The sequence below is a fragment of the Puntigrus tetrazona genome, chromosome 4 (assembly GCF_018831695.1).
Source record: "Puntigrus tetrazona isolate hp1 chromosome 4, ASM1883169v1, whole genome shotgun sequence".
Taxonomy (NCBI): domain Eukaryota; kingdom Metazoa; phylum Chordata; class Actinopteri; order Cypriniformes; family Cyprinidae; genus Puntigrus; species Puntigrus tetrazona.
Window position 1 is genome coordinate 9284111 of NC_056702.1, and position 16396 is coordinate 9300506.

The 16396-nt window shown below is 38.7% G+C and overlaps 1 protein-coding gene across 10 annotated transcripts in view; it reads right to left on the reverse strand.

Moving 5' to 3' along the window:
- Positions 1-16069, reverse strand: part of uhrf1bp1l (UHRF1 binding protein 1-like) — a 28208-nt gene extending 12139 nt beyond the window's left edge. For 6 of the 10 annotated variants that reach the window (XM_043236220.1, XM_043236217.1, XM_043236218.1 and 3 more), the window contains exons 1-12: positions 15818-16068; positions 6461-6623; positions 4078-4116; positions 3695-3786; positions 3255-3444; positions 3039-3179; positions 2218-2388; positions 1850-2030; positions 1675-1758; positions 1449-1595; positions 358-467; positions 101-242 (exon numbers count right to left, since the gene is read on the reverse strand). In XM_043236220.1, the coding sequence (XP_043092155.1) occupies positions 101-242; positions 358-467; positions 1449-1595; positions 1675-1758; positions 1850-2030; positions 2218-2388; positions 3039-3179; positions 3255-3444; positions 3695-3786; positions 4078-4116; positions 6461-6623; positions 15818-15861 (1504 nt within the window). In that variant the 5' untranslated portion in view covers positions 15862-16068. Of the gene's footprint in view, positions 1-100; positions 243-357; positions 468-1448; positions 1596-1674; positions 1759-1849; positions 2031-2217; positions 2389-3038; positions 3180-3254; positions 3445-3694; positions 3787-4077; positions 4117-6460; positions 6624-15817 lie in introns of all 10 variants that reach the window. The other 4 variants (XR_006250565.1, XM_043236212.1, XM_043236219.1 and 1 more) reach the window with 1 other exon arrangement.
- Positions 16070-16396: the final 327 nt, after the last annotated feature.

Here is a 16396-nt window from a genome sequence, read left to right on the forward strand (position 1 = left end):
AGAGTTTATTCATGTCAATTCATGGAATGCTCGAGCTGAACTGAAACTATTCTGATTTTGTCGTCAGCATTTATGTCGGAAGTCGCTACTTCTGTCTTACTAGGATAGTCTTTGCCATCTGGGAAGTAGTATTCTGTAAATTCAGCATGGATAGCCGGCATCTCTTGGGGGAGGTAGAGGGACTTTTTATTGCAGGAGATCATGCTTTGAGGACTTGAGCGTGACTGGTCTGCTGTAGACACCTTCAACACAGAAGAAAAATTTACTTTTACTAATTATTGTAAAAAGCACGATGTGCTCAGTCAATGATGACAACACTGATGCATCTTGAAATACTTTGTGTTTTTCCATTCTAACCTGATAGATGCTGAAATCTGCCATCCGTAGCACAATTGAGCTGGACATGAGTTGGGTTCTCGGTGCAGGTGGGGGCGAGAAGGAAGTGCTGGAGCTGGTGGAGATCTTTCCTGTAGGAAACACATAAACTCAGACATCACAAACAGAGTGGACCATCTGCACAAACCGCAGCCATGTGTTTGTGAGGCACCTCAAACGCACACCAGAGAGGTACCTGTCTCCAGACACCAGCAGCAGTTGGCCGTGGGGGAGAGCGGCCACAAGCCATCTGGGCCTGAGTCCAGCTCCCTAACCATTATCCCTCCACCCTTCGCCTCTAAGACAATCGACTGATGGACTGGGGACACAGAACCCATTACGCAAAAAACCTCTCAAACTAGGACAGGTTTAGCTGGTACCAGGACACACTTAATGGCCACAGCAAAACACATTCTGATGATCATAATATACTCATAAACATTAGCCGTGCTGCGCTACAGAGCTAAAAACTGTAACACTTTAGCTAAAGGCAATTATACAAAGACTCTGCTATTCTTTCAGAAGCCAAACAGAAGACCTCTCGCTAGCCTTAAACACAATCCAAAACTAAGTAGTCAGTGTCATCTGAAAGTGTCTTTGTGAAAAGCCCTTAAAATAAAGTGTCACAAATTCTTGCTATATCGGTTGCATGAGTGAGGAGATCCAGAATCTGTTAAAAACAGCTGTTAATTAAATAACAAGTGTCCAGATCACATTTGACCTCAAACAAATAAATGAACAAACAAATTCATTAATGGAACTAATTTTTGTATTATTTCCATGATATTTTGCCAACAACTTCTTATTACCATAACGCATCCAGTTGTCTTTATGCATATTTTAATGTAAACAAAATATACAACATAATACTATCATATACTACAATATGACAACATACTATACTTTAATATACTATACTGTGATATAATAAATGGCAAAATAGGTTTCAGTAGTTAGGAAAATAATATCAGAAGTCGTTATTTATTTCTTTTGAATTTGAGGACAAATATGATCCAGACATGTTTTTGATCAATTTCATCCATTTCAACCATTTCAGTTACAAGGAGTCTCACCGTGCTGAGGGGAGCTCTGGGTCTGGCCACTGACTGCATTTTTTAACATTTCCACATTAGACTTAAACTCGTCCAGGAGACAACGGGCCCAGTTCTCACGAGACTTTGTGGCCTCGCCGTAATGCATCCAGTGCATACAGCTTTCACCTGAGAGAGAGAAAAATGTGTTTACATCATCTGAAAATCAACAGGTTTTTACAGAATCTAATGTGTTTGAAGAGTTTACCGGCTTTGTGGTAGGGATAATAATCGACGCTGATAGAGCTGAAGGACAACTGCATTGCACCACCATCTAATCTCTTATTAATTCCTGCAGAGTGAAAAATATACATATTTCAGCTTAACACCAAACCCTTCAACGTACTTTGGTGTTAACAGTATTATGTGTGTATATGTGGTACCTCTGTCCTTGGCGTTGGTGTCGTCACATATATGCAGGTCTAGATGTGTGATTTGAAGGTGGTGTGAGGTCTCACGAACATCATAGGAGTTAAAAAGTCGTGCCATAGAAGCGCTCTGATCTGCTGTGGCTGAAGCCTGCTGTGTGCGCACCTGCTGGGCTGAGGGGGGCGCCTGTGTTACCTACAAAAAAAAAAAAAAAAAAAAAAAAATTGACAATGTAAATTCTAGGACTAAAACGTACAACCAGAAGGGGGCACCAAAATACTATTTTGAGAATAGAAACAAAATTTTAAAAAAAAGAGGTAGTCTGAAACAGGTGGTGTTGTTGATTAGCGAAAGGGATGAGGAAGTGGCATGAAACACAGACCTGTGTGGTGTCGGGGGCCATGCTCTTCCTCTGCGCGGCTGATTTCTCCATGGCTTCACTTAGAGACTTGGCGTACTGCACCATGGCCTTGAGCTGAGAGTCCGTCAGCACCCACAGCAGGTCATCCAGGATTAGAATCAGCTTTGATGCAATAACATTACAGTCCTTCATCTGGAAAAAGCATGAACATACTGCCTTGAGGCACATACTGTGGGATCTCACACAAGTAATCATAGAAATCACTAGTAATGTTTTTCAAAGAAGTCTCTTCAGCTTGCCAAGAACGTAAAACAGTGAAACGCTATTGCAATTTCACGTAACCTTTTTCATTTTAATTTATTCCTGTGATGCAAAAGCCGAATTCTAGTCTTCAGCGTCACATAGACCTTTAAAAATCATTCTTATATCCTGATTTGGCGCTCAAGGAACATTGTCATCAAAACTTAAAACAGTTGTTTTTTCGGGAACCACGACACATTTTGCTATAAAGATTTCGTGATGAATGGAATGTTCAGAAGAATAGCATTTCATTTAATCTTGCATAAAACGACCTTACTAAATGTACAGATTTTGTTTGCATTTGTCTTCATGAGAGGCCTGGATGCTACCAAAAAAAACCCCTCTAATCAGCTGCCAATATTCAGGCCACCAACAGAGAAAAGTATGCCGGCTGGCCACAGAGCTCAGAGCTGATCCACAAAAGACTGAGTGCTACGCGCAACCTCAAAAATATCCCAAAAATTACATTTTCTATCTAATTTTGAACATTTAACGGCATTCTTCTGTTTGATGGTATGAAAGGAGCATGTGTGCGTCCTTACCCTCCTTTTTAAAGTGACTCTGATCTTTGACTGGTTGGTGATGAGGCGTATGGGTGCGCTGACGACCTCATGTTCTGTGTTCTGGATGGCATCCGCTTCAATCCTGATCATCTGCCAGCTCACTTCCTTGAACGTCAGGATCTATAACAAATCATGGTGTTAAAATATAGGCCCGTAGCTCATACAGTCCACAACACCGTAGGTATCTGCTGTCACCTCTCCGCGTGTGGGGTCCAGGATGCGTGTGTATCGGAGGTCACCGGGGGTCCAGCTGGTGTTAACGCTGTATACCTGGAGCTGCGAGAGCTCAAAGGAGGCGTTAAAGGCTTTGGCGCTGATGCGAATTACTATGGAGTTAATGGAGAGAGAGATGCCCTCCACGACCTTCTCCGCAAAACCATATTCACTGGCAAAGGAAGAATGAGATTAGAAATAAACATTTAATATTAGGCTTGCGAGTTTTCACCAAAAAGCAATATCTAGCTCTCACAACAAACAAGCAAACAAACAAGCAAAATCAAATAATCTTTTCCGGCTTTTAGAGGCACATTTTAAAAACCTCCAGGTTTTCTATGACAGAAGGAACCATTAAAAACAGGAAGCAGCATGCGAGAACTATAAAACGAGACAGATAAGGCCAATCAACTGGAACTGACCTTTGACCCGAGGCTGTTGCAATGGGTGATGGGCCGTTGGGAGGGCGAGGCTCGTCACAGGTGCTCATCTCCATGACGACTTTATCCAAAGACTGAAAGACACGGTTTACAGTTGAAATAAAGAAGCTGCCAAAAATGTCTTTTAATCAAAGCAATGCCTTTGGACAAAAAAAACAAAACAACATGACAAAAACAAAAGATGAAAAAAAAAAAAAAAAAAAGATTAAGCAAAAACAGAACAGCAGCATAAAGCAAATAAACTGCACAAACAAAAAAAAAAACAGCAAAACAAAACAAAAACAGCAAAATAAAACATAATAATAACGTATAATAAACATAACAATAATACAACACATTTAATATAATAATATAAGTGTTATTACCAAAGTGATTGGATTAGTCTTCAGCTTGGTCCATGGGATCTAGTGTGTACACACACACACACACACACACACACACACACACACACACACACACACACACACACACACACACACACACACACACACACACACACACACACACACACACACACACACACACACACACACACACACACACACACACACAAAGAAAAATGTATTTACTGTATATGCAGCATTATCCTTTAAGTACACAGGCACGTTTAATTAGGCACTGTTTGCCGTACCTTTGCTGAGATACGATAACACCGCTACAATTTTTAAGATAAAAACACTTGGCTTTGTTGTATTGCTTTTATAGCTACATTTGTGCTAGCTAAACATCGAAATATAGAGAAATGTCAAAAAATGCTCATAAAAATCAAGTTTTTTAAGTTTTTTAATAATCTCCAGTTTGCTTAGTATGAATACCAAAGCATCTATGGAAGGCCATCGTTAATTTAACTTCTAAGGTGTGTGTGTGTGTGTGTGTGTGTGTGTGTGTGTGAGAATGAGAGCAGTTTTTTCCAGTGTGCATCAGTGAGTGTTCAGAAGCACCTGGAGCACAGCCAGAGGGAAAAAACTGTACGTTCCTCTTGAAAAGAGTCAGAAGGGGACAAGAAACACACATGCACTCATCTCTAAAGAACAGAATATAAAAAGCTGCATTTCATTTCCTCTGCACCCGAATATGGATGTGAAAGCAGAGAGTTAAAAAAGCATGAATATTAGGCACTGAAATATACTAAAACCGATGTTAGGAGATCATAGGGAGGACTAATAAAGGAGGAGATGAACAGAGGGAAAAGAAGTGGGAAAAGGAGCGTTTCATCTATCGGCGAGGTTCATCACAGACGCCATCCTTTCTCTGCGTCAGCCGTTAGACAGGCGTGAGCTTCATTCGACCAATCGGAGAGCTGCACAAGGGCAGCACTGACCCTCAGAACAGCTGCGGCTATCGTATTTTATCAATACACACAATGCCATCCATTGAGGTTTCATTAAACAACTACGTGGCCGAGCATGTCTAGACAAGAATGGAGGAACGGCCAATAATGGCTGTGGAAAACTGCAGCAGACTACTAGATAATTGATGCTGGAGTGAAGGATGGAAAGCTCTGCTGGGGCCAGAAAGAGCAAGGAAAGGCTCAAGAAGAAGTAAAAAGTAAAACTACAAGCTCAGCCTGTCTTGGTTTAGCTCTATAGACCGAAATAACTGGGCACAGAAAATATATGCCGTTTGCTCCTGTAACTAAAGCATCATCTACTGCGCCAGGATTCAATTACTAAAACGCTTCCTGCAACTGTCGAGTTATTGTTATGACGATGCTAAAGCATTCAAAGGAAACCTCTGTTTGGTTTGGGTGGTCAGTGTGCCGTCACAGATTTGCTGTTCTTGTCTTTCCTCACCACAAACCTGCGGTCTGCTTTTCTTGTGCTATTAAATGTGGCGTAATGTGGTGTATTCCAGTGATGAATATGATGAAAAAATATTATGACTACTGTTATTAATAACAACAACAATTAATAGTAATAATATAAAAATTATCACCATTGTTTTTTTACCAGCACTACTACTACTACTACTGTGATTATTATTATTAAATTAATAATAATAATAATAATAATAATAATAATAATAGCAGCAAAATGTTCAAATGTGACTTCAAAATGTGTATTGCAGTGACAAATACGTTAAAATATGTACTTTTAAATATGATGAAAGACAGTGTATAATATTGCGTCTAGGGCAATAATAAAAATAAGCTAAAAAACAATCATTTTTATTTTATGATTATGATAATTATGATTATGATACTATACTATCAATATTACCATTATAATTGTTTTTAATAGAACTATTGCTTCTACTAGTATTATTATTATTATTATTAATGTGAACAGCAATATGATTAGTGTGCTTAGTGTGTATTGCAGTTGTGAATTTTTAGGATTATTATCATTATTGTTTTTATTACTACTACTAATTCTACTCCTAATTTTAACACTAACAGCAATATGAATTACAAATGTATACTAATTGCATTAGGTTGATTATAATTTTAAATAACATCTTCACATGATGGCTTCTGTAAAGGTCAAATATTTTAAATATTTTAAATATTTGTAAAGGTCAAATATTTTAAATACTTCAAAAATAAAGCATTTTGAACACTACAAGTGAATTTACTTACAACATTATCACGTACTTGAAAGCTGCTAAACACCATCAACGTATTATTTTTGGAAAGATTATCTTTGAGCGGCACAACAGCAATATTATCCTACAATAACAACAACGGTAACAATAAAATCCACAACACTGGTGTCAGATAATGTCGTCAAGAAGCAGGGCGTCTTTTACCCGGATGGCGGCCTTGTTGCAGAAGACTTTATTAATGGCGAGCCAGGTGGGCAGATCCAACATGTTCTGCAAAACCTCCTCATCCAGCTCCAGGTTGGTAAGCTGGCCCTCCCCTTTCAGAGTGCTCAGATTAATCTTATCTGGGGAGAGGTTCTTAGCAAACCTGCAGAAAAGAGAAAGAGAGAGAGAGAGAGAGGAACAGGGAGAAACCGTGAATAAAATCAGTAAGATGAATGAACGAAAAAGCACATTGCAGTTTTCCATTATGGTTTAATGGCTCTTTCTCTTGGCTGTAATTACAGTTTTACAAGCAAGTAAACCGGTGAGCAGTGCTGTTACCACCCACCACTTGAGCAGTGTGTGTGTGTGTGTGTGTGTGTGTGAAATGTTACAAATCTGCTTAAGTTCAATAATGGCCGATTAAAGACATGACTTGCAAAAAGCCCCTTTCACCGAATGAACACACACACACACTTTTTCCCCACACTTTCAATGGAGAGTAACAATGAGCTTAACATTCTGCTTCACGTCATTTTAAAAAGTTATACTAATAAATGTTGTTGTTGTTTTTTTTTTTAATAATATAATGTTAACACTGTACTACAAGGACCAGTGCCTAGCTGATTATTAGCATGCCTATTATTAACACATTGGCTGTTTATTAGTACTTATAAAGTGCATATTGGCACATTTTATGGCATATTCTATATACTTGATCATACAAGAGAACTTAACAACTACCTTAACTATTAATAAGCAGTAAATTAGGAGTTTGAGGCAAAAGTCATAGTTAACGGTTTGTTAATATTGAGAATTAGACCTCACAGTATGACAAATATTATTAGTATAATTAATAGAATAATCTAAATTTTAAATAAATGCAAGCATTTAATATTAACCATTATTATTATTATTACTAATTTATGGCTGACACTGTTGAAAATGTATTTAAAAGCTGTTTGTAGAGCAATATTTCCTAAAAGAGCTTAAACCGGCAGAGTCTGAATAAATATTTATTTTTATAATTAATAATTTTATAATTAATTACTATTAAAGAACTTGTGTTTCCGCAACATCCTGCTCAGCATAAAATCTTAAATAATGTTAAATTCACATTTTTTAAATATTTTGACAAAAGAAATGCTAAAACACCAAACCGCCATTAAAAAAAAGAAAGAAAAGAATTTACTGGAAGTGATCATAATTTTCGACGGAGAGTTACGCGCTCAGAAACGGTGTGCTGTATGTAAACTTATCTGGCATGATTTCATCCCAAACACATGCGGCCTCCTGGAGAATGGATGGTTAATGAACAGAGTGATCAGAATAATCATTTACGTCATTTAATTCTGTAGACTCAGGCAATCTATCTATTATCTATCTATCTATCTATCTATATATTAGAAGCTATTCATTCATTATTCGTTCATCCATCCATCCCATCATGGATTTGCATTTGGAGATCAAAAACGGCTCATCTACGCTCTTCTGATATCCTATCCACAATGAAATAAATACATCTGGGGCGTCGAACAATATTCTTCGCGCATATAGCCACCGCGATGATCCAAATCGGTTTCAGTGGCCCCGAGAATCCGAGGAGAGCTCAACCAGAGGCCGTGACCTTTTGTTTCTGAGCGCATGGATTTTTGGGTTAATGTTTAGGAGTGTTCCCGCAAGTGCAATGTTCTCCGCACGGCTCTCAGCACCGAGGCTGATAACAGAACTCATTCGTTATCATTTCCTTCAGCTGTTTTGGCTGGCCGGGCTAATGACACAAACAGGTCAGGGTGTGTAAAAACCGGTCACTCAAAGCCTATGATGTGGCCAAGGTCGACGCTAGTCTGGGCAGAAAGTGCTTTTAGCGCGTCGTGAATAGCTTGAAGATGTTGGATGGCCTGCTTATTCGACCTTCAGCCCAGTTTAAACACGCTAACACAGACAGAAGCGGTTTAACAGCAGCTAGCGGTTCTCTCTGACACAGATTAAACCAAAAGCTAGCCCGAAAATGATCGCTCCTCCGGGAGTCAACGTTAACGGTGTAATTAGGTCCCAGACTAGGTGTAATCTGCATTTGAGAGAATGGCCTTAGATGGCCGGTTAATCCTGTTTCACAGCTATCTCACTCAAACAGAATCAAATAAAGAGCTCTATATAAAGAACTACAAGTAGATTATTAAAGGCTAATTCATTAGTGAGAAACAAAACACCTATAACAGCTTCAATAACTTCAAAGCTTCGAATAAAGAGGCAACTAAGTGTTTAAAAGCTGCGCTGAGGTAACCACTGGCCTGGAAACCTAGAAACTACTGTACTTTAGTTCATGTAGGTAAAGTTAGAAGAGATAACAAAAGTTTCCAAAGACTGAATAAGGATGGAAGCGTCTAAAGGTCGGTAACCGTGGCGCTCGCTTTCCTATGAATCCTGCTTCGTAAAACAAGTTTAGTCTGACTTATTGGTAGTTGATTTGGGTCAAAATAAGGTTATTTGAAACAAGCACGGCTTATTTGGTAAATCTGTTTTATGGAACAGCCCGCAGCTCAACGCAATAAGAAAAAAAAATTAATTAATACAAAAAATGATATGTAATTAAAATAATATTGTAAGTACCGTATTTTTGTTATATTATGAATAATTAAATGAAGGTTTCTTATAAATATAATTCATAAATTAAATTAAATATAATAAAGCAAGACAATTTTAAATAAAATGTAAAAAATTAAGTAAATTAAAAATAAAATAAAAAAATTAACCTATATATATATATATATATATATATATATATATATATATATATATATATATATATATATATATGCTTAATTAAACTCAATTAAATTTTAAAGAATGCATTAAAAAGATTAAATAGTTATAACATCATATTATAATGTCATAAAATATGACAGCATAAATATCTAAAAAAATTTGATATAAAAAAATTTGAAAATGAATTAAATTATAATTGTATGCAATTAAATTAAAATGTCAATTCAAATAAAACTAAAACAAATGCAAAAAAATTTTAAAAACAAAGCAAATTAACACTTTATTTATTGATTTATTTTTGTATGGAAAGATGGAGGAACTGTGGGGAAAGCAGCAAAAAAAAAAAAAAAAAAAAAAAAAAAAGTTGAATGGTGATGAGGCAGATAAATTTCCATTATTCCGAGTCCCCACAGAACTGTTGTGTGAATTATTAAACCACCGCTGCGCAACGAGCCCTGCGTGGGCTTGTTCATCACTCCGAGTGTGAAACAAAACCAAACATGAGACGGGGAGTGTGAAAACTTTCATAGACACGCCAGTTCAAAACGAAACGCGATTAGTCTCGCCTGCGTGTTACGTAGCCGTGCTCTGCGAACACTTAAATATTCATTCAGACACGGCCTACCTCCATTCTCTGATATCAGATATCAGGTCAGCCCTGAGAACGCTCCATCGCTACAGTGACGAGATCGGACAGATGCCAGGAGGGTGACATCAGGTATGGGCTCAAATTTAACTACACCTGGGTCATCTATTAGCAAAACTGAGGTAAATAAAATTCTAATAGACTATATTTGCATTTACGAAGGTCAGGTACAAATCACGAGTTTATTTCTACAACTGAATGACAAAAATGCCACTGAAGAAATAGAACCAGCCTCCTACAAAACGAGCAGTGTTTTAACAGTCAACACAATCTGTCCCAGTGATACCAGAAGCGTTGAACTGATATGAGGGCGGTGTTTGGCCTGACAGCACAAGACCACACTGTCAGATGCACAGACACCCATTCATACCATCATCTATCACATAATATGCACAAAGCCTCATAGAATGAACTCACACATTAGAACGTGTATGAACTAATGTGCTTTGCGGTGCCCGTTTAAATATGACTAAATGTGTAACTGTTTTGGGTCACCATTGAGTATTTTTTTCCTACTATGGAAGTTCATGGTGACCCAAAATAGCCTTACAGATTTTGGAATTAATTTATGCATTTTTAACTTCTGGTTAAAATGCAAGTCGTCTATCTATAATATTGATTTGTCGAGTGAAAAGGTTGTCATGTCTGAATCAGGTGAGAGCTACTCATAGTTCAAGCTAGAAGAGATTTTAAGTGACATGCCTAAGCGATTAATTTGTTTCTTACAAACATGCGGCTTTCCGCTTCAAAGGCACTAACTGATGGACTGTAGTCATGTGGATTGCTTGTGGGTTTCTGTGATGCTTTTACCATCCATTTAGACTCTCATTCTGATGGCACCCATTCGCTAGCCACTGGTGGACACACTGGTGATGAAAGCTCAATTTCTCCCAATCCGTTCCACTGAAGAAAGCTAAATCATCTACATATTGGATGGCCTGTAGGTGAGCAAATTGTCATTTTTGGTCGATCTTTTCATTTAATATGTGGATGAGGCACATTCAGAATTACTGTAATAGGTATAAACTAGATTAACTGCCTTTTTTTTTTATTCTGATCAGAATGTGTCTATTTTATATTGCTACTATTTCTATTAAAGTCGCTCAAGTCATGCTATACTCACCATTGAGCGGATCACTGTAATACATGGCCTCAAGTGACAGACTGATCTTATGAAATGGCAGAAAAAGACCAATACCAAACAGATTATTAAATCACTAAAATCCTGCCAAGGAATTAAGATGAGAAGATTAAGAGAAGATACGGTGCCTTCTTGTGAGAAAACGTTCCACTACTGTGAACTTTTGAAACATAATATTCAGAACGAAAAATTAAACGCCCTCATTGGTTGAAACTTATGTGGCCTTGATGAAAGGTCAGGCATTTAAATGACACATGCATTTGAAAATGTGCATTGTTTTTTAAAGTATTGAGTAAAAAATAAACTTGCCATAACCAGCTTGCATCCCTGCACTCACTGGATGAATTTCAAAGTGTGGTCATCTCTTGAATGAGAAGTTTGAAGGAGATTATGCCCCAGTTACGGTGACTTACTAATATAACGCTTCACGCCAAGGACACAGAAGGAGAGCTCTGAATGGCCCAAACGCAGCAGTTATTCACAGCATGACAGACGCCCTCATAGGCCCTCTGCAAATGTCACAATGATACACACATAAACAAACACCCCGCAAACACTCGGCCTCGCAGAGCCGTCCTGAAATCTCTAGAGCGTCTTCAGCACAAGGTTTCAGACAAGCACCGATCAATAGAGGTGCGTGGACAAATTCTGGGCAGAAAAAGAAATTAGAGTCCAGTGGGAGACACTGGAAAACCACAGCTGAGGGACAGAAGCTGAGGAAGGTCGTCATGGCGATAACATCGACAACAGTGAGGATAAACAGCATATGAGCGGTAAAAGAAAATAGACGGTGACTTCACTGAGGGCTTTCCTCCAGACAGAAGAAATTATTGCTCTTTTTTACGACCTACAAGCACTCGTCAACCCAAGATATGGACCAGAACTAAACTGATTAAAATATTAATTAAAAATAAACATCTCTTAGGAGTCGCTCGCTGTAGGGTGTTGATTAACTGAAAAGAGACGGCTTATAAGATTCATTTGTTTAGAAATCAGTTTGTTTGTTTTGCATGAAACCTTTATTTAGTATTATTTACATTTATATTTTTATTTCACTAACTTTATGAGCTTTTGACATTTTTATATTTAGCTTTAATTTTTAAATCTAGTAATTTTAAACCGCCCCTATTATGGATTTTTAAGTACATTTCAATGCAGCGTGTACCACAGCTCTAAGTGAACGAAAACATCCTGAAAAGGATGCATAAAGCTATCGTCTCTCAAAAGAAAGAGTTGACTCCAAGTCATTGAAACGAGTCGCTATTAAAACCATTTCCAATCGGTTTCAGTTCACATCAACGTGAAACATTAGCATACTGCCCGCTCATTAGTTGTACATACAGACCTGGCTGGAAAAACTTGATTTTCACACTGGTGAAGAAAATGCTAAACCATTCTTTTGTAAGTGAAACTGACCAATAACCACAGACTAGAGCAAAGGAGGGGTAAAAAAACCAATAGCTGAGCAAATAATTTGGGATTTGAATGGTTTGCAGTTGCGCTAACCATGAGGCTTTTAATTTTAGCACTTAAACATTTTATTTCAGCTAGCTTCTAAAGCAACTTTTGCAATTCTTTTTTTCATATTGCATTTGAGTTGTGTATTGCATGTGTTGCCTATAATGCAAAATCAGCTCTTCTCGAGTTTGACTAGTTCCAACCCACCAACTCAGAAGATTTTGACAATGTGTAGGCCTAGATTTGCATTTCCGTACAAGGCTGTGAAGTTAAAACGCCCAAGTCTACCTACCAAAGGATGAATCAAGGGGGAAAGTACACGAGCATTTTCTGAGGCACTGAGTGCGCAGGTGAGTTCAGCCAACTTCCTTTCGGCTAAATGATGAAATAGGCCAAAAAAAAAATCCAATGAGGTGCTTTAAGTTTCACTTCAGTTCACATGAAAGCTCAGCTTCGTTACGTGGAACAAACCCTGTGTCCCGATTCTGTAACGAGTCCCGGTGTAACAAGAAGAGGCTGCCATCAACATAAATCGACCTGAGAACTGCTGAAGTGCCGCATGTTGCTTGTCCATTATCTTGCGATCCAGCTGATCGATGCTAAAGCAACGGTCACCGTTAGTGGCAGCTGCTGTAGAAAATGCACCTGGGGATGCGCCTGTTCGATTGTGTCCGTCAAACCACTACATTTTCTTCTCCGTAAATATTGATTTTCCACTCATTCTTCCACTTTTAAACACTCACGGCTTCAGAAAACTTTACTTGTTGAAACGTGGGCGTCTCTGGTTTGAGTTCACTTCAATTAAATACGACAGAACAGTTCTTCTGGGTCATACAGGTTTAGCGCAACACGATGGCGAGTAAATTATAACATTAGCGAACGATCTATTCCTTTAGACAAACCCTGAACTCGTATTTTCTCATTCTGGCTCATGTTCATGATGCAGTATCCAGAAACTAGTTATAATACAGTCAGTGACCACCACAAGAGTTTCTACCCTGATTTTACAATGATTAGCCATGAACACACACACACACACAAACAGACAGCCAGGTCTGCATTATCTCATTTATCTTCAGAGACTAGAAATACAGGCCGAGCGCGTTTCATTCCTTTGACAGCTGCCTACAGTTTCAGTCTCTTCTGATTTGAACTAAATCACACAAAACAACATGCATAAGAAATAATACTTCAAGTTTAAAATATTTTAAATATTAACATACTATGCAATACAATATAATAAAGCACTATATTCAAATCAGCTTCATTGTTTTGGTGCACAAAGACTGGTGGGTAAATTTCCCTTTCTACTTCCTGTAAAGTGCTACGTTAACTTGATGCTCATGCTGTTTTACACCATGGTTTGAAATCGAATGCAAGATGGCCGTGTTCTCTCTGAAGTCCACTTTGTATCAGGCGACTGGAACTCACCCAAAGCGGCTGATAAGCTACAACGATAAATTAAAAACAATAAAACTATTACAGACTGAATAAGTGCCACGGCAAGAGGAAAACTTGATTTTGTGCGGGTTAAAGTCTGGGTGAAAGTCCCCCAGCGGTAAATTAATTCAACACAACATTATAAACTATAAGCCAAAGTCCACAGAGTGCACTATCCATTTTTAGGGGGCCTTGAGCACCACTATTCCTCAAGAAAATGCAGAGTGTGCAACCATCACCAACCTGAAGGGCACGATTTAAAGTTATGAGCCGCCGACCCGCCCCATCTTTATTTTACTGCGCTGACCGGTCGACGTTTTGGACCTGAGCTATTGCTTATCAGATGAGGAACACCACGAGACACACTTCACCATTTTACCAAATGGCCTCTTTTGTCATTTTGAATGAATAGGTGTAGTATTTCATCTGGATGCGCTCCACTGAGGGAATAAATAATGCAGGCAGGTTGGTCTCAAGATCTGACACAACAATGGCACACAATAGTGAAACCATTTGGCACAATGTGCACTCGGCCGCAAAGGCTAAACATTGTTTCTGTTGAACCCGGGCCGTATCTTTGCAGTCCACCCAGTTTTAATTCAGTTTCCACAACTAACTGAACAGAAATCCAGACTCCTTCATCTACAAGGTTCAAACCTAAAATTTTTTTTACAAGTGTGGTACTGACGGAATTGCTTGGCGAAACTGTAGCATGCATAAACAAAAAACAAATAAACAAAGTTATCATGCATTGATATATTTGCTAATACAGTTATATACATAGTTATCATTCGTGGGCCTTAAAAGTCCCATAGATCCCAACAGAACTGGGATGCTTGCCATTCATAAAGTTCTACGTAACATTCATGTTTTGTGGATAAAAGAGGTCCACTGTTTATTTAGAAGCCAGCGTTTTTCAAATATCTTCCATTTGTGAAAGCCACACACACACACACATTTGGAACAACACGGGGGTCAGTAAATGAGAAAATATCTATTGAACGTTAGTTTGCCGTATCATAAATACTTCGGACAGCTTCTTTGGCTAATCTTTTGAACCACGTTTAAATCCACTACATGCAAAATAAATCTGAGATTAGCACAAAAAAAGTCATCTAGACCCTCGAGAACGAACGGCACCCACTCAATTATGATTGAAAGTTGTAATGAAACTTAAATAGTGACCATTTCTTTTTTCTCCAGTGTTTTATTTCTTTTTAACGGCCAGAAAGTGTAAAGTGCCGGGCACACCAATCGATCTGGCAGAAGTCTTGCAGACGTCACCAGAGAAAAGTTGAATGTTTTAACTTGGGAGATCCCATTATGCCGTTTTAATTTGAAAAGGTTGTTTAAATATGCATGGATCTAATACAGATTTTATGTTATCATGATCATTTTAAGATGCCAAATTCAGAACATTTATGTTCCACACTCATGAATACCTCCAAATGCTTGGTTTGCATGGCATTCCACCAGACTTTTTGATGATTAACTGACCTTTAAGTGTCGGCCAGATTCACCAGAGGGCTAGAAATGGGGTCAGCCAGTCATGCAATGTCATGAAACCTCTTAAATCTTACCAAGGATCTAATGGGATGAGGGGTGGTTTCCTAGGCAGAAGAAAATCCCCCCCCAAAAAAGATCTCAAGTCATCAAGCACGCTCTCCATCACACCGACCCGCAAAAACAGCGTTAGAATGAGAGCAGACAGACTAGTTTGGCCGGAGACATGACACCCAGCGCGTGTTTTGACATCAACCCAGCGCAATAGCATTTTGTCTGGCAAGCTGTCAAACCCCAGTTATGACCCATCAGCATGTGTCATCCAACCCAGCCACATCAGCAGGGCCCGTCTGAGCCTTTAAACCTTTCAACGTGTATGTAAAACGAAGGGATCGGCTCTGACCTGGAGAGATGTTTAAGGATCTGTTTCTTGATCAATCCAGCCATGACCGGTATCTCATCAATTACTCATCCAAGGACGCGCGGCGGATTTTGGTAACTGTACATTTTAGGCTTCCTCCTCTCGACCGGAGCGTTGTCCTCTGAATAGCGAAGCGTCGTAACGGGAGAATATAAACATGACTCGTAGAGGCGTCCGTCGCTACCGCTTCACCGTCGGGTCCATGTTGAATGCGCAGTGACGCGTCGGCGGACGAACGCGCATGCGCAGGAGCGCCGAGTGAAAATGAGGCTCGCCCAAATCCGTTCAGCCAATAGGATTCTGCCTTGGTGGCGTCACACGGTGTCGCTGCGTTTGTTGTAGAATTAAATGCATGAATAATAATAATAATAATAATAATAGTAATAGGTAAAAATAATTATGCATATTTCATCCGTGACTAAAGAAAATCTATGTGCTCATTTTCTGCTCTTCCCCATTTTCTAAATTTAGGTTGACTCACTGATCTTTTTGTTTGACTGGCAATAAAAAATGTGTCCGTTTTGTATCTATATGAAAAATGTATTTCCATTGACGATTGAT